The sequence below is a fragment of the Mauremys mutica genome, chromosome 3, assembly GCF_020497125.1.
Source record: "Mauremys mutica isolate MM-2020 ecotype Southern chromosome 3, ASM2049712v1, whole genome shotgun sequence".
Classification (NCBI taxonomy): domain Eukaryota; kingdom Metazoa; phylum Chordata; order Testudines; family Geoemydidae; genus Mauremys; species Mauremys mutica.
Window position 1 is genome coordinate 105,828,123 of NC_059074.1, and position 24,416 is coordinate 105,852,538.

General features: G+C 40.0%; 1 protein-coding gene across 12 annotated transcripts in view; it reads right to left on the reverse strand.

The window, feature by feature from the left end:
* REPS1 (RALBP1 associated Eps domain containing 1) overlaps positions 1 to 24,416 on the reverse strand; it is a 121,315-nt gene that overhangs the window by 18,714 nt on the left and 78,185 nt on the right. For 5 of the 12 annotated variants that reach the window (XM_045011745.1, XM_045011739.1, XM_045011736.1 and 2 more), the window contains 4 exons: positions 18,289 to 18,428; positions 8,586 to 8,666; positions 4,700 to 4,793; positions 2,635 to 2,733 (listed from right to left, as the gene is read on the reverse strand). In XM_045011745.1, coding sequence (XP_044867680.1) covers positions 2,635 to 2,733; positions 4,700 to 4,793; positions 8,586 to 8,666; positions 18,289 to 18,428 — 414 coding nt within the window. The remainder of the gene's footprint in view (positions 1 to 2,634; positions 2,734 to 4,699; positions 4,794 to 8,585; positions 8,667 to 18,288; positions 18,429 to 24,416) is intronic. The other 7 variants (XM_045011740.1, XM_045011746.1, XM_045011744.1 and 4 more) reach the window with 5 other exon arrangements.

Genomic DNA, 24,416 nt, shown 5'->3' on the forward strand with positions numbered 1-24,416 from the left:
TAACTGAAGAGGAATGTGACCTCTATTTTCTTTTATTCCACTACCCTCTTCTTTACAGGAATAATTCTTCCTGGTATATCCAGAGATGCAAGACCTTTTACTTCTTTTAAGGCCTTGTAGGATGTAGAATTTCTCTTCCCCCATAATGATTTCCAGCACTTTCAGATTTGTCCAGTAGGCTGCCACACACTGATTTGGGCTGAGGATACCAATCTTTTGGATTGTGTTTTGGCCTTTCACAAACAGAACCATAGATACAGCCTTGTAACTGATTTCAATGCCTTTAAGCCCTTGGGGGAAAAATGGAATGCATTCATACAGGTGTGCCACTAAATAGAGACAGTTGAGATCTTGTTCACAATACTTTCGACATTTTTTAATCTTGTACTTGGATTAAATCAGTGTTTAGTTTCTTCCATCAAGCCAGCATAGACTAGCTAAGAACATGGACAAAGGGAAGGCTTGACTCTTACTTTCACTTCCAAAACATTTGTTTTTCTGAGGGAAATTCACTCTTGGTAGGAATTACTCTCAACTTAGAAGTGGCTGCAAGAGATTTTTAAGAATTCACTTTACTGAAACTTGTGTAACTGCACTACTTTGGCTGGGAAATACAATATTTATTAAATTATATCCTCCACAACTGGATTTAGAAGCAAAGTGGATTCTCTTTTTGATTAGAGGTAAGAAGCTATTTCCTTATTAATATCCTCTCAGCTTCTTTCTTCAGGGTCAGTTTAGATAACCTTTCTGACCATATGGAAGGCTGTTAATTTCACCCTATGATGCTAGGTCAGACTTTTGGAGTTGGATAATTCTTCTTTTATAGGGGATCATGGTGCATAAAAAAATTTCTTTCACTTCTCACACATTTGCTTCTCTTTTTATATATATATATATATATATTTTTAACTTCTGGATGAGAAAAGTCAATAGGTGCCTTAATTTCCTCACCACCTGCACCTTGTCCATAACATGGCTAGAAAAAACATCTCTGCTCAATGACCTTTGACATACCTACATTTACCCAGTAGGGCAGAAGACTACACAACGGTATAAGATGGGTTGCTGGCACATTGCTGAAATAAAAAATATACAGGCTAGCATGCTGGGAATTATAGAATTAGAAGAGGCATGGCATTTGCCTTCTCCTGTTTAATGGCTGCAGGCTGCTGCCGCCTTTTCCACACTGTTGCTTTTGACTCACTTGTCTGCAGGGCCAGACTCCTCTAACAAGGAGTTAGAGCCAGAAAGGGCCCTTTCAGAATTCAGATCCTGAATGCAGCAGCAGTCTCCCACTATAAGACAGCATGTTATTGCACATTTTGTCCATCATACTGGAAGACTTTTGAGTAAAGACTGGGCACTCTGCACCAGGAAAAGGGACAGGGAAAAACGAGGGGCCTGAAAAGAAGTGACCCTGAAAGAAAACTATACCACTGAAATTGAGTTGAAGAGTAAGGGAAATGCTGTTGCCAAAACGGGATCTCTTGACTGCCTGTTGCAGAATGTTCTGCCAACTGATGCCATGTGGGGCTCTGAAATAGTTTTAGCTGCCTCCTTCACGACAAAGCATCCAAGAGGACTAATGTCAGTTACTGATTTCTATTAAAGGAAATTATACAATATAATGAACAAAGTGAATGAAAAGCAGTTTCAGGAATAAAAACCACAGAGATTAGATACTTAGACTGACATCTGATTTGTGACTAGTCTGTGTGATTACACACAGAACAGGCTAATAAAATCCGTATAGTACTATATTTTTGGTGCAGGGAATATTAAAAACCAAGTTACTGCAACCAGGGTAAACAGAGGGTTGACAAGTTAACTGTACCTAGAAAAAATGTCAAAAGTCAATCACAAGGAATTGTGGTATTTTGGCTCACAATTTTTCAAAGGAACTGAAACAGTGACAGCAGATGCCTCCCTTTGGTATACAACCATTTTCTAATCTTCAAAAAATATGTTGTTATATGGTTTTGAGACAAGAGTGGGATCAAACCCTACTTAAAGCTATTTCTGCTGGAGATAAATAGTGCAGCCAGTTTACATTTCTGAGATTATGTCTGAGAACAGGAAAATAGTTTTATCAGTTAAAATAGGACAGTTAATTTCTTACCAGATTTAGGATTAGATCCTCAAATGGCATAAATTGGCATAGCTCCAATGAAGAAACCAGAGAAGCTATACCTATTTGTATCTGCTATTATCTAGTCCTTTATCTTTTTGTAAGATGGGAAGATACTTCCCAAGTCAAAATACAATGTTGGACATTTGTTTTAAGAAGTTTTTTGCTTTTCAGGAACAGTTTGTGCTCTTATTAGCTGGAGACATCAAGAACAATAATTCAGGTTGACATTCCTTTAAAGTGTGATAAATGGGTTAAAAGAATGGTGATTACACAGGAGGGCCACATAACACTAAGCACAACCTTGTGTGAGCCAAACAGATTCTATATACTTTTGTGTAGATGAAAATGATGTAAACATGACAACAAAACACTAATGAATCAGCTGTTAGTATACCGTGCTGAAGCAGATTGTGGGTCTTATGAAATGCTCTGCTGGGCCTTGTACAGCCCGTGGGCCATTGGTCGGGCACCCCTAGGTTAAAAGTTGCTTTGATACTTACCAACTGTATTTCCAGCTACAAATTTTGATGAACTCATATTATTTTCTTCTGAGAGCTCAGGTGGTTTCACAAGTAGAGGGCTAGTGGGATTAGCAAGATCTAGGTGCAAAAAAAGATTATTGCTATTCTTTTTAAGTAAGATTAAGTGATATACAAAATACACTGAAACGATCCTTCTCTTCGGGGGCCAACTCTTCATTAGCGAAAGTTCAGCCCTAAACCAAAATTTTGCACTTGATTGGAATTTTAGATGGGTAAACTACAATGATACTATCCACACCATTATAATTTTAAACACAAAAACTATTCAATTCATAAATATCTGAATAAAAATTAAACTTTGAAACTTTACATTTCAATATTGGTATATAATTGCACTGGTTAATACGCATATATCTAAGAATTTTTCCAAATACACCATCTTATAAAATATTCATTTCTTGTGTGAGTGGTGAAATGCCTGAGTATGTATCCTTGCATGCTTTAAACATTTGTTTTGCCCTTCTATGTAATATTGTAAAATTATATTCAAGTTTATAAAATTTTGCAGTTTTAGGATTTATTAAGTTAACAATACAGGTCCCATTGTGCTAGGCACTTTACAAACATGACATAAGCAAGTCCCTGCATCAGAGCTCCTACCTTCATTATAAACTCTTCGAGGCAGGGGCCATTTGTTATATATCTTACGCAGTGCCTAGCAAAATGGGACCGTGTCCTCTAGGTACTACCATAATAATGTCCATTGATATAAGACATGACATCAGACAAGTATGCCTTTAAGAGAAGAACAATTTTCATTGTATATAATGCCCTTGTCAAAAGTTCTAAATGAATTTATAATAAAAGGTTAGACATTTTAAAAATAAAATCTCAATCGATATTTTCACTGATGCACATCAAAAGACCCCTCACTTTACTTCCCCACTCTTCTGAAAATCATAGGACAGTAGGCTTTGCAACATGCTCTGGAGGTCAATAAATTCATTATATGTTGGACCCAAAGGAGAAGCAAATTCCAAACTAAAGGATATTCCCCTACAGACTATTAATTCAAGCACCTCATATGATCAGAAACCCCAGAGTACAGCAAAAAGCAGTGAACTCAGATACACAAGACCCAAACCACAATGGGTTTTACAGTTAAAGCGTAATAATCTGAATTGCATTTGGAAACAAATGGGATGTCAATCAATTTATGATTCACTGGTGAAGTGCACCCCATATGAAGAGCACTGGTAAACAATCTGGCAACTGCTATCTGTGCTAAATGAAGTTTCCAGGTGGTGTGCAAATGAAGCCCAAATAGAGTATGAATACGTATGAGTAAAAGTGGCAAAACCTGCACCCTAGAGGCATGCTTTATTTTCCCTCACAGATGCAAAAGGAACATGCTCTTGGTTACTGCCGCTATCTGGAAATCTCTAGAATTTACAGTGTTAGCACATTATAGAAGCCCACTCCCACCTCTCCCTCCCCAGCAAAAAAATGAAGGTTAGAGACTGGGAAATAGTACAGCAAGATTGTCAGAATCAAGAGATTTTGGAGAATGGGCATAGAAATCATTTGAGGAAGACTAGGAGGTTTCAAATGGATGAGATGAAAGCCTCCAGCAGTAGCAGACCAAATCTCATCCATTAGATTTTACTAAATAGAACTGACCACACTAAGTAACAGGTCATAGTCCAGAGCTCCCCAAGTACCTCAAGAACTTGAACATGCAAATCTGGGAAAGTTCTCCCACTCCTGACCCAGATCTGCATCTTGATGCTTCCAATCTATTCCAAGCAATCTTATCCTAGAAGCAGATGGAGAAATCCTCACAGCAACCATCAACCCTCTAAATCATTGTGTCAGAATGCTCCTTTAATTCATGAGGTTCTCCACCACTTACAATAGTTACACTGGTTGGATCCCCTGATACTACTGCCTAAGTGCAAGGACACAAGGCAGAATTGTTATGCAAGAAAATCAAGCTCTAAAAGTCATCACCACATAAGTATTCAGTAAGATGTTATAGGAGCACAGCAGCTGCTTTCATAATTAGCACAAGAATATAGCTTACCACTTCCAGTTCCAGTTCTTTTAAGTTCCATTTCCTGCATGTGGATTTTGCTTGGAGTCATTCGAATGGGCACCGGGTGAACAATAGCAGTATCCTGCAGAGAGGGAAGAAAAGTTTTTATTTTAGCTTTAAAATGATTCCATTAAGAGCTGCTTTTGACTGCATTCAGTGGCAGTTCCCAAGCTTATATTCATAAGCAAACATTTTTACTGAGTTCCTATGAACGTGATACTATAGTGATCGGTGGCAATATAAAACCTTGAGATAGAATGGGTTTCAGTCGGGTAGCTGTGTTAGTCTGTATCAGCAAAAACAACGAGGAGTCCTTGTGGCACTTTAGAGACTAACAAATGTATTTGGGCATAAGCATCTGATGAAGTGGGTTATAGCCCACAAAAGCTTAATGCCCAAATAAATTTGTTAGTCTCTAAGGTGCCACAGGGACTCCTCTTTTTTTTTTTTTTTTAGATAGAACACTTTCCATAACAAATATCCTTAAACTCAGTGCAAGTGTACAGGTATTTAGACTTCCCTACAGTGGTCTCCAAACTTTGGTCCCTGGTTCATAGAAGTCTGCTGGTCACATTGTGCTAGCTGTGTCTGTAGTTGCTAAGCTGCATCAAAAGACAGCTAAATACCTTAAATACTTTCCGTTATTACCTTTCCCTATAACCAGATGGTGTGGTTGCCACAGGTGTGTTGTATGTAGCCCATGAAATATGAGATGTAGCCCATGCTATGAAATGCTCAATTTCTTTTTAAATGTAAGATCAGGATCTTTAGATGTGGACATTTCAGAGTGCCCCATGCACTTCTGATGCTTCAAAAAATTAAAATTAGAATATCCTGGAAACTCTTGTGGGCTTGATAGTCTAAAAATTTGACTGTACAGTAAAACTCTCACCATTTCAAGGAGCCCATTAATATCTTACATGGGCATGATGGAAGCTTGTGTTTGTTTTGTTTTTTTAAATACCCTTCAAGAGATGTCTAACATGCCACCTAAAGGCAGAGATAACTATTGCTGACATTTAGAGCCACTATCTATATGAAGTACTTCTATGGCCATCGTCAGATGAAATGGGCTAAGTCATGCTCTATAAAGGGCTACCAGATGCTGCACTCATTTTCCCAAAGCCAAGCCCTGCACTTGAGTGCTCAACTCCCACTGAGGGCAAAGGCAAATATGCATATGTATCTGGGAGGAGAACAGTCTTAAATTTAAAACTGCTCCTGAAAACTAAACGCTTTAAAGTGTGCTCAGTTAGCTCATTTTCACAAGGCCTATATATACTCGGCCTTGTGAAAATGAGCTAACTGAGCACACTTTAAAGCGTTTAGTTTTCAAGAGCAGTTTTAAATTTAAATACATAAATAAATAAATAAATAATTTCTACACTGTTTAAACTAAGCTGCACTGTATTGGGAAGACAAAAAGTTCAAACGTATACTGCAAATGTAAACAGTACACTTCCTTACCACAGTTCAAACACTACTATGAACATTAAAAGATCTTTAGGCATGAACATGGTTTAAGAGGATATCATGCTTTCTATGTAAGTTTTTATATACAGATCAGTCTTCTATTGGAGCTATCAACTGTCCTTTGCTTCCGAATGTTCCATATGTACTCTGAAGTGTGGCTATTACAAATCTTGTGTGATTTACATTTAGAATAGCTTGATATAATATTGCCCAACATAGTTAAGGGCAAGTCAGTGACAAAAGGCAAGTTTTATTTTTTACTGATGTATTTAAAAATGCAATTTCAGCTTTCCCAAACCCAAACTATAAATTCAGTATTACTCCTCTCTTCCTTATTCCTCACATGTAAGCTCCCTCCTCCCCTCCCCCCCACTATTTTTTTTTGGCCCAGCAAGCTGTTTTGTCCTACAGCACAGAGGGTTTTGAAGAAAGTTAATTTTGTGACTGCCCTTTAGTCAGTCACTAAAGGATGTTCCAGATAACTGACTCCCTGGTTCTGAAAGGCAGCAGCAAGCCACGTCAAGTTTTAGTATTTTAAACTCTGTGCTGTGGTGTCATTGTCCAAGATCTCTATGATATGAAGAGGTGGCAAAACAACACTAACTTGGATTTGCTGGTATTCAGTTTTTTGGTAGCAGAATATATGAACAAAATTACTGATTTCATTTTGCCTCAAGATTCAAGTAGTTATGTTAGCAATAAAACTAAGCTTCATACCTGCCTAATAGTCTATAACAATCTAATTTTGCAAGCAGTGATACTGCTTTATACTGCTTGTTACATTTCAAAAGTCAAGTATATGACAAGACTTTAAGAAGGTGATTAAGCCAATATACACAATATAGAAAAATCAATCTGTAAAATCATCCACAGGACAGAAAAAATGTATTTTCCATATCAGTTGATTCCTTGCCATTTTTGCTAATTACTGCTAAAAATAAGTTACTGACTACCATATCAGTTGAACAAAGCAATGCAATAGCTACAGTTCTTGATTAGCCAAGCATTTGCTAATAAATATGCTGTAAGAAATGGAGGCATTTAATAGCTGTAAAGTGATTTAACATTCTTCCATGAAGGAGTAATTAGGTTTAGGTAAGTTATGTTTACACTGAGGAATAGGGATAAGTACATAAGAACAGCCATACTGGGTTAGACCAATGGTCCATCCAGCCCAGTATCCTGTCTTCTTACAGTGGCCAATGAATAGAACATGTAATCCATCCCCAGTCTCCCATTCCCACCTTCTGGCAAACAGAGGCTAGGCACATTTCAGAGCATGGTTTTGCATCCCTGCCCATCCAAGCTAATAAACATTGATGGACCTATCCTCCATGAACTTATCTAGTTCTTTTTTGAACCCTCTTACAGACTTGGCCTTCACAACATCCTCTAGCAAAGAGTTCCACAGGTTGACTGTGTGTTGTGTGAAGAAATATACAAATAGAAAGAAGGCAGTGTTTATATTAAGTTGTAAGGCAGATGTTTTAATTTGATTTTTTTAAATCACACATTCGAGGGAAGCTTTTGGACTAAGTTTTTGGGACAGGGACTATTTATACAGTGCCTACCACAGTGGATCTCTGATTGTGGCTGGGATTGCTAAATGCTACTGTAATACAAATATATTGGCAACAATGGTATTAATTCAGACTTTGCAGAGTTATTAAATTTTTAAAAATCATTTATATAATCTCTAAGATTTTATGAAATTAAACAAATTTAATACAGTAAGATATGTATTGGCCCCTACACCTAAGCAAGGTGTTAACTACTAATCACTATTCACAGCACTGCTTCAGTTTCTAATGCTGCAATTAGCGCAGTTGTACTATTGCTAGAGTAACTTGACAGCAGTATTATGTATGACTAAAGTACCACACCAATTTTGGTATATAACAAGAACATGAAGTTTTATATGGATGTTCAGGTAATCTGGATAAGTCCGTTATGAGTCTTTATGTGCACAAAACCAACAAGGTGTAAAGAGAAGAGAGCTATGCTGAAGTCTAAGTTTGGGTGACATAGCTGAAGGATTTAATAAGACTATTGGTTCACTGCGGTTCTATGGATTATATTTTGTTTACATTCAAAAAGTTTTAAATGAAGTGTAATAAAATGTATACATCCATCAGTAAGTGTGTCACAAATCATTTCCTTACACAGATTTGATAGCACTTTTATCACATCAAAAATCAAGAAAAACATTTCCTGTACTAAGCTATTAAGAGTGAATGGAAAAAAAGGAAATCCCTCTTTCCATCATAAGTAGACAAAATTAATAAGCCTGCCACCAGTCCCAATCAAGCAAGAATCATGCACAATAGCTAAAACCACAATGTATGGAAATTCAGTGTTAATAAAATTAATTTCAAACAAGCAAGCTAAGTGATTGACTTACAGGATCAGCTGGTGCAATGTTAGAATCAAATTGGGTCAGAGTTTGTGAGCTTGAAGAGCGTTCACTAAATGTCTCCCACTGCTGAACAGACAGAGGAGAGACAAGTCAGCATGATGAGAAAGATGAGTAAAAGATCACTGGAGAAGAAATTTAGCATAGTAGTTCAGAGGTTGCACTGGAGTTTGTGTATCATATTGGCTTGACTTGGAACAAACAACATATATTAAGGGAATATTTCACAGTTTCAATAGGACATTGATATGCAACCAAAAGTATTACCTTTCTCTAAAGTTCTGATCAGAACTGTGTGCACCACACTGAAAATGTATATATGCACACAATTTAGAAGCTTTTTATGTGAAAGAAATATGCAAACTGTTGATATACATACAAGATAGAGAAATGGTTAAAACATTCAGATTCTGTAAAAACAGAAGTGGTGCTACATCTTGTACATATTCATAACTATAAATCCTATGCAGAGGCTTCTTATGTTTATACAGTGGCAAAATCAAAAAAGTGTTTAACATTTAGTGTTTATAGTACTCTTGCAAAAAAGTCATAAAACACTGAGTTGAGCATAGACTATTCTAATTAAAACCCAATTTGACTTGCCAGTGAACCCCGAGAAATGATTCTATTCTACATGAGCACATTTATTTTATTTTATTTTTAACAAAAGTGCATAAGTTTTTAAATTATAACTGAAACAATGCAAGTAATTAATGAGTTCAAACACATTTGACTTTATCAACCAACAAGTAGTCAACCTCTGATCAGCTCTACAAGATATGGGCCACGCTATATTACAATACATAATTGCCAAACAAGGTCCTCATGCTTTTTTTTGGGGGGGGGGGGGGTAAGGGGAAAATGCAGCTGCAACCGGAGCAATTGAGAATCAAAGATCAAATTACTCTTTGCAAGAAGAATGCTGAATGAGTTACATGTCTTGTAATTAGTAGAATGGTGAGTAGATATTAGTCAAACTTTATTTCAAACAAACACTGGATCAGAGGCTTTTTGGGAGAAATGTAAAGATTTTTTTTTCTTTTTTTTTACAAAAAGGTGTTAGTATCCACATTAAAATTATATATTCCATTGTCCAATTCCTACAAAATGGAACATTTCCGGAATATACAGAAAAGAAAACAGTATTTAAAGGCAAACCATACTCATGCATTGCCTACTACCAAGCCATTTTCTAGGGATTTGTCTGCAAATGGAGCTATTCAGGAACAACTCCAAGTGTGGACACATTTATTGTGGAATAAGAATGCCACGTTCCTGTGTAGCTTAACCCACTTTAAAAGTACATCAAGCAAAACAGGAGCAAGGCATACTTATTCTGAAATAACTGTCCAAACATGGAGATATTCAGGAATATCTGTTTTTGAACAGCTATTCCTGAATAACTCCATGAATAGACAAGCCCTTATATGCCAAACCTCAAGCTTTCAATTGATAGGAATAATCCTCAAATCCACATTAAGACAGTATTTTATGAGCAATTAAGACTCAAAGTATCTGTGTTACAACCAAAAGCAATGCTAGTTCTTCCATCCCTTATAAGGTACATAACAAATACTGGTATTAGCACGGACATACCTGTATGCTGAACCATAAGAGCCTACGTTAGATTGCTTACCTTATAATTATACTTCTTGAAAGACATAGTGCATGACACTCATTCTTGGATCTCAGATCACAAGTGCCAGACAGGCAGAACTCCTTAGGGTATTAATGTTTTGTTTTTATATGCAAGCACAGAAGAATGCGGGCTTGTCTACACTTACCAGGAGATTGACAAGCGGTGACTGAGGCATCGGCGGTCGATTTAGTGGGTCTAGTGAAGACCCGCTAAATCGACTGCAGATCGCTCTCCCATCTGTACGGAGAGATTTTGGCAAACCAGTAAAGCGCCTTAAACCACTATGGCTTATTGCTAAAAGCAGCCAAGTCAGCAGGCCATAAAGTGACCATGCAGCAGCCTCAGCTTGACCAAGGCAGGAGGAGAGGAGGTTTTGGGTGCCATAGAAAGGGTAGCTTGACCCCACATCCTTCCTTATAAGAGTTGTGTTGAAGTTGCTGATACATGCATTTTAGAAGAGCAGGATGTGCCCTCAAGAATGTCTAAAACAGGGTCTCAAGGCTGCAAACTCTGGGGAAAAAACCACACCTGGTTAATCAATAATCAGAAGGAAGCCTCGATAGATCATTGCAACTGCTTGCTTAACAAGTTTTCTTTAAGTGACATGTCATTGTATTACCAACATATAAATAAGGGGGAAAAGTTTGAGGTAGTGGAACTGGACTCTCCCTCTGGATGCATCTTGTGTACCCCACTGCTGTGCCACTTGAGAGCCACACGCAGCTTCGGTAATTATCGAGGATTGGGGGTGTTTTACTAACTTGTTGCAGACGTGTGTAAGTGCTTGAGACCAAGTAAAGTTTAGCTTGAAGTGAAAGCACTAGTGTTGTCCTGTTTGTGCCAGCCATCTATCGGTCGGCCGGGTTTCCCCTCATTTATTTCCTGACCACCTCACACAGAATAAAAGTTACCAAGAGCTTTGGGTTGAAAGAACCCCTGGTAACACCGTCAACTTCTGTACTCCACCGGATCGAGAACAGTAAGGGGAATCGACGGGAGAGCATCTCCCGTTGACATCACATAGTGTGGACCCCGTGGTAACCAGATCTAAGCTACATCGACTTAAGTTACGCTATTCATGTAACTCAAATTGCGTAGCTTAGATCAACTTTTGCCTGTAGTGTAGACAAAGCCTCAGCCATTCCCACCCCACATTGGAATAATGCTCAAAGTCAACACACCTTGTTTAAAGCACAAATTCCATGGGCAATCCTATCACTATAGGATCCTATATAAAGAGCTGTTGGATCCTATCAAATTGTGTTCATTCCGGAACCTTTTTACGTCAAGAGTATGGGAAAAGATCTCCAGGGGATGGAAATGCAGCAGGCATGAGAAGAATGTTGGCAATACAATAGACTCAGTATGGTGGAATTCCATCATCAACTTGGACATGATTGAGTCCACAACCTTATGAAACACTGCAGAAGGTACGCCATTAGCGCCTGAAGCTCACTTTACAATATGAAGTCATTACCACTGAGAAAATGCTCCTTTAAAATAAGAAACCTGAGTTCACATGTACCAACTGGCTTAAAAAGGAAGGGAATACATGAAGATCCTGACACCAGCAGCTTCTCAATAAAGTATTGCAAAAGGGTCTTTCAAACGATCTATTTAAGACTAGTTTACAACAGCCTGAAAGGGCAGCCTAATGAATATAGCTAGAGCACAGAGGCCTTGTCTACATGGGACACTCAGGAAAATTAATCCAAATTAACTAAAGGTGTGAATCTAAAATGGATTAAACTGCATTAAATTTGTGTTGAAACTCTCATTCAGACTTAAAGTGGCCTTAGTTTGAGTTAGTTAAATTTTTGAATAAAGACAAATCAAATTAAGTCCACTTTACATTCCAATGAGATTTTTGACATGAGTTTAATGCACTTTAATCTACTGTAAATTCACACCTTTAGTTAATTTGGATTGATCTTCTTGAGTATCCCTGTACAGACAATCACATTTTGATAGCTGAAGTATTTTGCACAGGCCAAATGAAGCTATTCATGTGGGCCCATTTGCCCCCCACTGCAAATGTTTTCTCACTTATAACTGAAGTTCCATCTTACAGATGGGTTCTGAAGCCATGCGAGGCCTTTAGATGCTACTTTTGAGACACCATGCCTATGGAGCTCTAAACTGGGTAGGGCGAACCTGTCCAGGAGCCCCTACACTGGAATAGAATGAGATGTCCTGACTTGGAGCAATAACTGGTGGCAAAACCTCAGTCTGACAGAACTGGCTTTGGCCACTTACAAATGAGTTAAGAATCATACTTGTCTGGTCAGTTTGGGGTTATTCATATAAAACTTTTGTACCTCCTGAACTTTGCTAGGACACTTGTTTCCACAGGCACTAACTGAAGGGCTTATAGGATCCTCCTTTTCCCAATGGACAGAAAAAATGTGACCTGTCAAACTGGTCTCTTCTCCATATCACAGGCAGAAGAATATTAACTTTTTTTCATGTGAGGGAAAAAACTTTACCTTCTGTGTTTTCCATTAAAAGAAAATCTGATGCACCACTTCCTGAACTAGAAACCACTCAATGAGGATTTACCAGGATTGCCATCAGTCCATAAGAGTGTTCCTTTGCCACCTGATACATGGCAATGAGGAATGTCTTATGGGACAGAACTCACTCATGCCCACATCTTAGTGGTGCAGGAAATGTGATACATTTTGACACACTTGAGGAAAAATGGGACTAGATGACGCGGGATGGAAGAATTGATAAATTGCCCTGTTTGTTCATTGCCTCTGAAACATCTGGCATCGGTCACTGTCAGAAGACCCATGGCCGTTCTTAAGCTGCATGTTCGATTGTTTAAACCAGAACCACCTTTTGGTTAACAGGACTCCAAACATCTTTGATCTCATCTCTAGAAAATATCTCCTGTTCATGGAAAGAGAAAGTTACTTGGGTGTGGAGTCACTCTGCATGGTCTTCCTGGACTGCTACTAAAGCAAACACAAACATGAAGGTACATCATCTGGACAAAGTCTCTGACCTCGGCTTCTGCTGGGATTTCAGAATCCACTAAGTTGTCTTCAGATGAAACATGTCATGGGTATTATGAAAACTTAAATGGCCAGGAGATCTAACATTCATAACAGGTCTAAGTAATTGCCTGCTGGCATCAAGTTTGGCTCTGAGGGATTATTTCTAGAAAAGCCACAGTTGTTCCCCAGGATACCTTTGTACTCAAGATATATGCGTAGCCAGATGTGACACCACTGAACAGCATTCCCTTCATCCAGACAGAAGATGCAATAACCTGCTCATCCATTACCAAACTGCCTCAGAATTCTCAAGGGATTGAGTATGCAGCCAAAATCTTAAAAGACAGATAAGGAAGTCACAAAAAATAAGAAACTTCAGAATGAATAAGTGCTCAGTCTAGGAGAAAAGAGTTTTGGACTCTCCAGAGCACCAAGTTAGAGGATAAAGACCTTTTAAAGCACCAAGTGAGAGGGGACCAACTGATCTGTTGAGTTAAAGAAGGAAGAAGCCAAAGTGCTTAACATCCAAAGTAAAGGTCAGACCAAATTCATGATATGTGCTGAGGCTAGTACCTGATGTGTATTCCCAAGCTAGCAGTGGTGAATGCAGCAAAACAGGTATAAAAAAAAAGGACCCAAGCACAAAGCTGGAAGGAGTAGAGCAGACGTTCTCAAACTGTAGTCTGTGGACCACCAGTGGTCCGTGAGCTCCATTCAGGTGGTTTGCGGATAGTTCTCTCTAAGGTGAGTGCCTGGGCGGCTGCACACAAGAGAATAAAAGCCACCCACCTAATTAGAAGAACTGTGCAGGTGCCTGGATCCTGGAAAGGACTCACCTGAAAGGTGAGGTGGTGATCTTAGAGTGAAATGGGGGGCAGGTGGGAAGGGGAAGTGAGGTGAGAAGAGGGGGCAGGGGGTATTTGGGATGTGCAGGGCTGTGGCAGCCAGAGAAAGAGGCAACTTTCCTCAGTGCCAATGCTGCGGCTGCCGGTGAGAGACGGAGCTCCTTCCCAGCCTCAGCTCTGTGGTGGGGGAGACACCCCTCTCCTTCCGAGCCCCAACTCAGGGGCTGGTGCGAGGGAGACACCCCCCTCCTTCTCAGCCGCAGTTCGGGAGAGAGGGTACATCCATCGCATTAGACTACTCATATTAAAATATGAATTGTGTGCTTTATATTTCTAGAACAAAAAAGTTAATTACTTTTTTTAAAATATAGTGCTTTTATCCAAAGCGCTTTACAATAGTTCGCTAAAGACACAAACATTTGGAAAGATCATTAACTGTTCTGCTGAGACCCTAAGCAATTTTCAAGTGGTCTGCAAAAAAAAGTTTGAGAACCACTGGAGTAGAGTATAATGGACACCCAAATACTGTTGAAGCTGAATGCAATGAAACCCGGAGCAGCAGCTGAAGAGGCATAGCTCCTGCAGGGAGCCCCCCTCTGCATGGTCAAAGAGGAACTGACTAGGAAGGTTAAAAAAGCAACAGTTAAAGTGAAGAGTTACTGACTGAGCACCAGAGAAGTCCTAAACACTTAAAAAAAAACTTGGAGTTCAGCACAAATTCTTAGGGAATTAAAATTAAGGAGTGAAAATCCTTAAGATAGCATCTTTCAAGAAGTATAATAATCTTGATGTTAAAAAATAAAGTTAATCATACTATCATTTATTTTAACTATGCAGCTTAAGAAATAACTAACTGCAATGTTAGTATAATTAGTCTTTGCTAGTATTCCTTAACCTAGGTATTTTCCCAAATCCTTGTAAGGTGGTAAATTGGCACAATAAAATCTCAGACTCCCACAGCAGTAGAAAAGAGCCCACAAGCCACTTCAGGTGAACAAAATTATTTAAGATAGAAGTGATTTCAGATTGTGAAGCAACTGTACTAGAGTAGTGAGGCTGTCTACCAGAAACCATTACAGGTTGTTTCTTCTTACTTGTTCTCCACACTAGTGTCTAGCTCAAGAAATAGGTATGTTATGGATTGCCAAATTACTGTGACATCTATTACAATCAAATCTTTATTGTAACCATAGGTACTATATGTTGGGAATACATCTTTTCAACACATAATGGTATGACCATATGACCTTCTAATTTCCGACAAAAGAATTTACCTATGACTGTTTATACCTGCAAAATCCAGTTTACACAACGTAGATATAATTTAGCATTGGCTGGACACAGTAGGAAATCCAGAGATCATTAAAGTACAAATTATTTCTTCTAGATGCACTGTATGTATATGCAGGTACATTCACCTTTCAGTGAAATGTTATTTATGAAAATTGCTCAAGGTAATATGTTTACAAAGTGGGAACAATATTTCCTTTTTTCAGCTGAAAGTAATGATTCGCTGGGTCCCAGCAGGTGACATTTCAGGAGAATACAAAGTTTTTACTTGTTTTCTTCAGCCAAAATTTCACATATGGTGAAAACTGAGTTCAGACATTACTTGGCCTGAAATAGGAAAATGTTATATTTAAATGAAGGTATTCTTGTTTAAGGGAGAGAGTGATGTTCTTGCAGTTTTTCTTTTAGCATGTTTCCATTGTGGGCACAATATGGAACTAGAATATTCTTATGAGCAAGAAATTAAGAGCCTAAATTTAGGCTCATAAATCCATTTTTAGGCACCTAAATCATTAGTTTTCAAGAGTGCTGAGCATCTATTATGGATATCTCTGAAATACTACAGGGAAGTTAAACATCACTGAAGTCACTTGAGGACAAATGGGAGCTGCTGGATGATGAGCATTTGCAAATTTAAGCCACTTATTAGGTGCCAAAATCTGGAAAATAAGTTTAGGAGCAACTTAGTTTTAAAAAATCTTGGCTTGTATCATTTTAGTCAAGTGTATGTAAAGTCAGTGTTATCAGAGTATAGAAAAAGAATCAGTAGTTCTCCTACTCTTCTAGCTCATGGAATGTTCACACAGAAAGCAACCTTTAAAGATAACTTGGGTTGCTGAATTCAAAAATTTAGAACAGATGTCCTGTTAAGCCTGATGCATGTTAATATTTCACAAAGGTATTGATAGTTTACTTGACTGAAATCAGCTCACTAATTTATTACAGCTTTGAATTGTCTTACTAAAGTTTTTCAGGCAATGCCTTCCACTAGTGCCACCATACTTTTTTGTGGCATTGAGGCTATCTTGCTGGTGAGTTACTCATTTCAGATTATAAAGCATCTGCACTAAAAATGGCTCTCCATTTAAGATTTCTCATGTGTCAGATGCAACAGTTCTATTAGATGACACATTGCTGTCCATTGTACAACTAATTTACTAAAGGAACCTGTCTCAAACTTTGTGATGCTGTAGTCCCTCACTTCACATTTTGAAAGCAAATGTAATAAGTGAACAACAAATTCTGGTCTGAAAACTGACTACTCACTCAAACTGAGCTCTCCCACTCTTCCTCCTATTCAGTTTGTAAAAACTATTCCCTACTGAAATAAAAGATTTCCTGCAGTTGGCAGCTCATTGACACTGAATGTATGAGATATCTGGGGCAAATAGTTTGAGAGAATCAGTTAATTAAGTGCCCCAGAGCCTAAACACCCACAGCCTTGGACATATGCAGAAGCAATCCTGGAGAACTCCATGACTGTTTCATTGCAAACATCCTACACTCAATGAAACGTATACAGTGCTTTGTGGCTATACTGCAAGTGAAATATTCTTCTAGGGCAATATCGCTTTAGATGCTAGACTATAGCTCCCATTATTTTTGTATCTTACTGTAATAAACAGTATTTCCAATACTTTTCTAGTTTTTCTGCACTAAAGTAATATAGATTAAACCCTACATCATCTTATTTATATTGTGGTAGCACCTAGGAACACCAGTCTTGGAACATATGGACCCCATTGCGTTAGGCACTGCACAAACAAAACATCTTTCCTTGCCCCAAAGAGATTACATTGTAACACCAACAGGGAAAGGGATAGCTCAGTGGTATGAGCACTGGCTTGCTAAACCCAGGGTTGTGAGTTCAATCCTTGAGGTGGCCATTTAGGGATCTGGGGCAAAAATCTATGAGGGACTGTTCTTGGTCTTGCTGTGAAGGCAGGGGACTGGACTCGATGACCTTTCAAGGTCCCTTCCAGCTCTATGAGTTAGGTATATCTCCATATAATAAAACAGCTCTAAGAATTAGCAGGTTTATATCCTATGTCTTAGGTCATATTGTCAGATCTGTAGAAGCAGGCTGACTCTTCAAGCCAATCTTGATAAAAGATAATGAAGACAAGGATACTGAAGCACACAGTGATGGAATAAGTTGCTACCTTTGGTGATGTATCAAAAACTGAAATCTAAGTAAGACTTGTTTGACATGGCTTAATCAGAAGTTCTTTAGATACTGCTTTAAGTACCAAAGATACATAATATAAAAAATACAGTTAGTAAAAAGTTAAAATGTTAGCAACAGTAGCTTTGATTTCAAAGTAATTTGTGACCCTGAATCACCAAATAAATAAATAAAATGGATTCTTTATTCTGCTGATAGTGTTTTAGGTTTAAGCTTTCACTTAACTCCATCATTAATGAGACTTGGAAATCCCCCTGGAGATAACTGTACTGCCTATAGGAGTATTTTGTAACTTTGCATTGGACTCAGAAGCCTACAGAGTACAAGATGTGGAGGAGTCAGTTATATACTAACCATTTATTATTCAGCAAGCACGCTACAAGAACACTATTAAGGTCAAGCAGAATTTAATTAATGATATTTTATACATCACCGTGCTCCCTACTGATTTAGGAGAAAGGAAATATTACCTTCAATATGATATTTTAAATGCTTATGATTTTCCTATGTTTTAGTAAAAGATTAACTGCTCTGTTGAAGAAATTCTTCAGAGCCAGTGTACATGCCTATGTAATCATGCAAGATTTCTAACAAGAAATGCTAGAAAGTTTAACTCATTTAACTTGCAGTTTCATGTTGTAACATTCTATATATGATGAAACATGAACCTATACACAGTTTAGTTAGTGGCCACTAAATACTTTTCAAATAAAACGAAGCTTTTACTAACCTCGCTGCTCTGATTTAGTTCTGGCCAGGTCTGGTTTAGGGATGGCATTGATGGAGACTTGCTTGGAGGTGCTTCTGCTGGAGAGCTGGAGTAACCTACCTCACCAGACTGATCTCCAACTTCTGAAATGACAGGAACCACTATAAATCAAAACAAACATTTAATCAATTTCTATTTGTTGAAAAGCTGCCGATGCCTCATGGAAAACATAGGCTATGTCTACATTACTGACCTTAGAGCAGCAGAGCTGTACTGCTGCAACTGTGCCACTGTAATGTCTCCTGTGTAGCTGCTCTATGCCAGCAGGATAGAGCTGTCTCGCTGATAATTAAACCATCCCCAATGAGCGGCAGTAGCTATGGTGGCAGGAGAGCATCTCCCACCGACATAGCACTGTTCACAACGGTGCTTTTGACGGTGAAACTTATGTCAATCAGGGGTGGGTTTTTTCCTCACATCCCAACTGACAAAAGTTTTGCCAACATAAGTGCTAGTGTAGACAATGCCTCAGTTATCTTTTATTCTGCACTCTATTATTCCTTATTTGCCTTTTAGACACCTACATGAAACCATCTCCATCTGCTTCTTCAATTGGTTCTTATAGAAATAGTTTTGTCACTGAGAAGACAAGCATCTAATAGTGCTTTACATCTTAAAATGCTTTACAAGTACTAATTCTTACAACTCTTGTGAGGAAGCAAAGTATCACTCCCATTTTACAAATAAGTGATTTGCCCAAACAAACAGTGGCTGACAGACAACTCAAGAGTTTCCACTCTTAATTCCCATGCTCTAACCTTCAAGGAGTATTGTCTCTCCTAGGATTCTTTTGAAAAACTAGAACTTGAAGTATTAGTCTGTATCTTACTCCTCTTATTGCTTAATACCCATGGGCTGCACATAATGGAGGCTGCGGGAGGCTAAGTCTCCCCAAACCTCATGCCATTACAGAATTTGGAGGGGGAGAAGGACAATGGCAGATTACTGCACGGCCCCACGGTGTCTGTACCCAGGGGTCCCAAATTGGTTGGAAAAAATCTCCCCGCCGCCACAGCTGCGGGTCTGGAGGCGCTCTCGCTCCCTACTGTGGTCTCAGGGCCGCAACAGGAGTGGGAGGGGGATAAGTCCACAGGGAAAGAGGCAGAGCAGGGGAAGAGCCATGGGGGCAGGGGCAGAATGGGGTGGGGGCTATGGGTGGGGCCACAGGTGGAAGGGGTGGAATGGGGAAGGGCTCTAGGCTTAGTGCTCTGGCCAGGACCAAGAGCTCCGCTGTGGTTCTGGCCAGGGATGAGAGCTTCATTCTACCTGGGGCTGAGCTCTCAGCCTCCCTCCGTAGTACCAACTGAGCTCTCAGACCCTCTTTGTCCCAGCTGAGGCCATGGGGGGAAAGGGGGTCGAGCTCTCAGGCCTTCCCGACACTGGCTGGGGCCACAGGGAGCAGTGAGCAGGGGCGTGGCCTTGGCTGGAAGAGGCAGGGCAGGGGGATAGCTTCCTCAAGGGGAAACTTCACCCACTGCCCTGGTTAATATCTCAAACAGTAAGGGCAGATTCATGTAAATTAAAAATATATTATACAATTTTCTAGTCTTTGATGAGGCATCAACTGTTTTAACTTCATTTAATCTCAAGAGTCAAGATTTCTGGGTATTAACACAGTGATGGCAAAAGTTTGTAACTAGGGACTTCCGTTTCCTGGTGGTATAACATAATGAGCAATCTGTTTGATAGTTTAGAGAATGTGTATTACACCATTATGAGTCAAATTTCAAATGAAAAAAGTTACAGCATTTCACCTAAAATCAAGACCATATTGGATATCAAACTTCCAATATGAACAGAAACAACCTCCTTACTTGAAAGGTTCAAAGCAACAGACATCAATATTGAGAGATTAACAAACATCAATACAAATTGTAATCCAAATACAAAGAGACACGAAAATATAAGATCTATTAAACCACCTAGTCTGCTTCCTGATATCAAAGAACTGTTCCCTACAATATATTCACTGTTTGGGTTAGCCTTATTTTAAAGAACTCAAGCAGTTGGGCTTCCCTTCACTGATTTTTGGAGATTATTACAGTTTAACACTTGTCACATTTATGATGTTATTTATTCTGTTTTTTCCTTAATTTCACCCCCTTTTCCAAGTACTACTGAATAATCCATCTCCCTTTGTGGCATTAAGGCATTTAAACAACATTTAAAGTGTTATTTAGAGTAAAAATTTAGATCTATAGTGTGCCTCAAGCAACATTAATGGAGCCAATGAGAGTCATTTACGCACATACTGCAGGACTAAGGCTGTGTTGCAGACAAGAATATTTACAGGCAACCTGATGTCAAAATAAGCGGGTGTTCCAGGTGACATACTATGGTTACTGAACTGCAGAGTACACATACAATGAAAGTTTGAGTCCTGCTCTCAGAAGTGTTCTGAGAATGTGCTTCAGTTGCTCTGTCTGAATTCTGCAATAGCTCCTTCCGGAATTTTGCCCTGATAGCAAACCTTTTGGTTTAAGAGCAAATACTCCAAAGTACTCTAAAATCTCCACACATTTCCAGATCTTATTTTAGCAGTACTACCAAGGAAATTAGCACTGAAGAGGAAAGATGAAAGACTTGAGTAAAAGGCAGCAGCAGGGTAACGTAATCTTAGCACACGTCTCCGTTACAAAATTAAGTCAACTTAAGGTAGGTTGACCTACAACAGCCACTGCAGTAATTAAATAGTCTTTTGTTTCTACACTATGCTCCTTCTGTCGGCAGTGCACGCCCTCACCAGGAGTGCTTGCACTGACAGCTCAGGCTGTCAGCCCCGGGGTGGTGGAACTCCAGCTGTCAAAGGCATCAACAGGCAATGTAAGCAACGCAGTGTCTACATGGACACGGCACTGACCTAACTACATCAACCTAAGTTCTATGCCTCTCACATAGGTGGATTTATTAGGTCGACACAGCAGGCAAATTAAGTCAGTGAGAAGAAGATTGTAGTGTAGATGCTTACACAGTTAGGTCGATGCAAGCTTCCCTTACAAACTGCTATAAGAAAAAAGCAAGCAGTGAACAAGCTATTATAAAACCTTTAAAAATGATACTCTATCCCTGACTATTTTCATACAACTTTTTCACCCTTGTTAAAATGAAGATCCTGGGGCAGCTTTAATTGTGATAGTACAGGGGTCAGCAACCTATGGCACATGTGCCAAAGGTGGCACGCGAGCTGATTTACTGTGGCACGCTGCTGCTGGCCTGGATGGATGGAACCCTGAGCCGGCAGCAGGCTGAACGGGGCTGGCAGCCGGGACCCCGGCTGGCAGGGGCCGGCAGCCAGGACCCCAGACTGGCCACGGGCTGAGCGGCTCAGCCCGCTGCCGGCCCGGGGTCCCAGCCGCTGGCCCCTGTAAAATGTATTACTGGCATGAAAAACCTTAAATTACCATGAATAAATGAAGACTTGGCACACCACTTCTGAAAGGTTGCTGACCCCTGTGGTAGTATTACTGCCCCACTATAATACTGCTACTGGTGTAAGCTGAGGGTCATTTGGTAAAGTTACAGCACCCCAATAAGGATCTAATATTCAAATTGCTCTGAAGTCTATGTACATATTGAGATAGTGTTGAAAACGGGTTGGGGCAGACTTTGGGAACATCAGAAGAACACCAGTCAAGATAAATGGATCAATTCATATCTCTGAGCTACTGTGTCAAACTGGATTCATCGGGGGGTGGGGGAGGTGGAGGGAAGAGATGGTGGAAGAGAAGGGAGAGTGGTGTTCAGATTCATCCCAGAACATCCACTGAGATGAATAGTTCACTTCACATCTCTGCAATCCTCCCATGCTTCAGAATTGTGTAAAGCCCCATTCCCTTTCCATTACCCTCTGAAGTAGAGTACGGAACCTGGGGTTCCCACTTCTTTCCCTTGCTGACTTTAGTGAGCATATGTGCTCCTCACACCCCATCAGTAACCACCTACCATCCTCCTCCCAGCCCCTCCAGCACTACTGTGGGCACAGAGATCAGGGGGAAGGTAAAACTGGTAACAGAGTAACACTGAAGTGTTCCGAGGAAGTCTCCCAGTCTCCTTCAAAGGTACCCCAACAAAGCCCTCCCACGATTCACTAACACCACTTCTTCAAAAACATAAGGGAAATTCACTGGCCAAAACTTTAACAGAAATGGTTAATTGGCAGTGCCATGTATGCTTTCAGAATAAATACACCTCTTAATGTCAGGAAACAAAGAGCCTCACCAGTCCCAGCCCCACAACTGCCCTTCTTAGTGATGCTCCAACCAACTGAAAGACATCATATCACCTTCTACATAATACAAATCACATGGGCTAAAAACACAATCTCTGCTTTCATTTAAAAAACAATCACCCAACTCCAGAAGCTGGTGCTTTAAAAAAAACAAACAAAAAAACAAATCACAAGATTTGTCATAAAATAAATTTCCAAGAATTGGCAATATTGAGATTTTCTCCTCCCTTTGCTTGCTTGAAGATTTGTATACAGAAGTCTGAACCATGCAAGTGTTACCTTAAGAGTATTTTAGGGAAAAAAGATAATTAAAAGGTTTGTGTTCAGAAATTTTGTATAAAAGAGTTATTACTAGGGCAAATTAAATACAATACTTGCTATCAAATATAGGTAATTTTGCAACCCAGACAGGGTAGTTATTATAACTATAAAAAGAGGATGTATTTGCAGCAAGTTGATTTTAATGTAACAGATTGCCACTGAAAGATAGAACCCTTTATAATGTCTTGCAGAAGGAGATCTGGCCAGAAGTTGGGGCTTTTAATACCTGGAAAGGTGATGTAAGAATTCTGACCCTAGGTCAAGGATTCTCTCAATTTTTTTGATGGCCTCAGTGTGGCCATCAATTCTAGTTGGTAGCCGCTCTGACAAATTTTCCTAAAATACTTAATTAATGTTAGGAAAAACAAAAATATGCACATATACATGTCCAAATCACTATTTATGTAGGCTGGTTTTTTGTTTTGCAAATAATAAAAATAATGTACAGTTGTATTTTGGTGCCCTTGGCCGCCGCTGCCTCCCCTAGCTCCCCACGCATCGCTTCTGGCCGCCACTGCCTCCCCCCATGGATCCCCCTGGTCCCCACTGCCCCCCGCACCCCTCCACCCATGGATCCACCTACAAGATCTCTCTCAAGCGTTCTTAAAACTACAATACCCACCTGCTGAAGTGAAAAAACAGATTGACAGAGCCAGAAGAGTACCCAGTCACCTACTACAGGACAGGCCCAACAAAAAAAATAACAGGACGCCACTAGCCATCACCTTCAGCCCTCAACTAAAACCTCTCCAGCGCATCAAAGATCTGCAACTTATCCTGAAAGATAATCCCTCACTCTCACAGATCTTGGGAGACAGACCAGTCCTCGCTTACAGACAGCCTCCTAACCTGAAGCAAATACTCACCAGCAACCACACAACAAAAACACTAACCCAGGAATCTATCTTTGCAACAAAGCCCGATGCCAACTTTGTCCACATATCTATTCAAGTGACACTATCACTGGAGGGAATGATAGTTCCCAGGGTTACCATGCGAAACTTGAGCTTGACAAGGTATTTGTTGAGCTCTCGGAGGTCGAGTATGGGTCGTAGGCCTCCCTTCGCCTTGGGGATTAAGAAATATCGGGAGTAAAATCCCCTGCCTCGCATATCGCTCGGCACCTCCTCTATAGCACCCAATCTCAGCAGAGACTCGACCTCTTGTAGGAGGACTTGCTCGTGAGAGGGGTCCCTGAAGAGGGACGGGGTGGGTGGGTGGGAGGGTGGGGGCAAAACAAACTGGAGATGGTAACCAGACTCTACCGTGCGTAGCACCCAGTTGTCCGATGTAATCTGGGACCACGCCGGGAGGAAGTGGGAAAGACGATTGAAAAATAATGGGGAAGGATCCGGGGAAGAGACTGCTGGGCCGTCCTCGTGCGTCCCGTCAAAACGCCTGCTTTGGCCCTTGGGGGGCCTTGGAAGGCGCCTGGGACTGGGTACGCCGATTGCCCGACGGCCTACGGCGGTTTAGTCTGCCCCGGTGTGTATTGTCCGGCCGAGACCTGGACTGATTGAACGGCCGAAAGGGCTGTTGC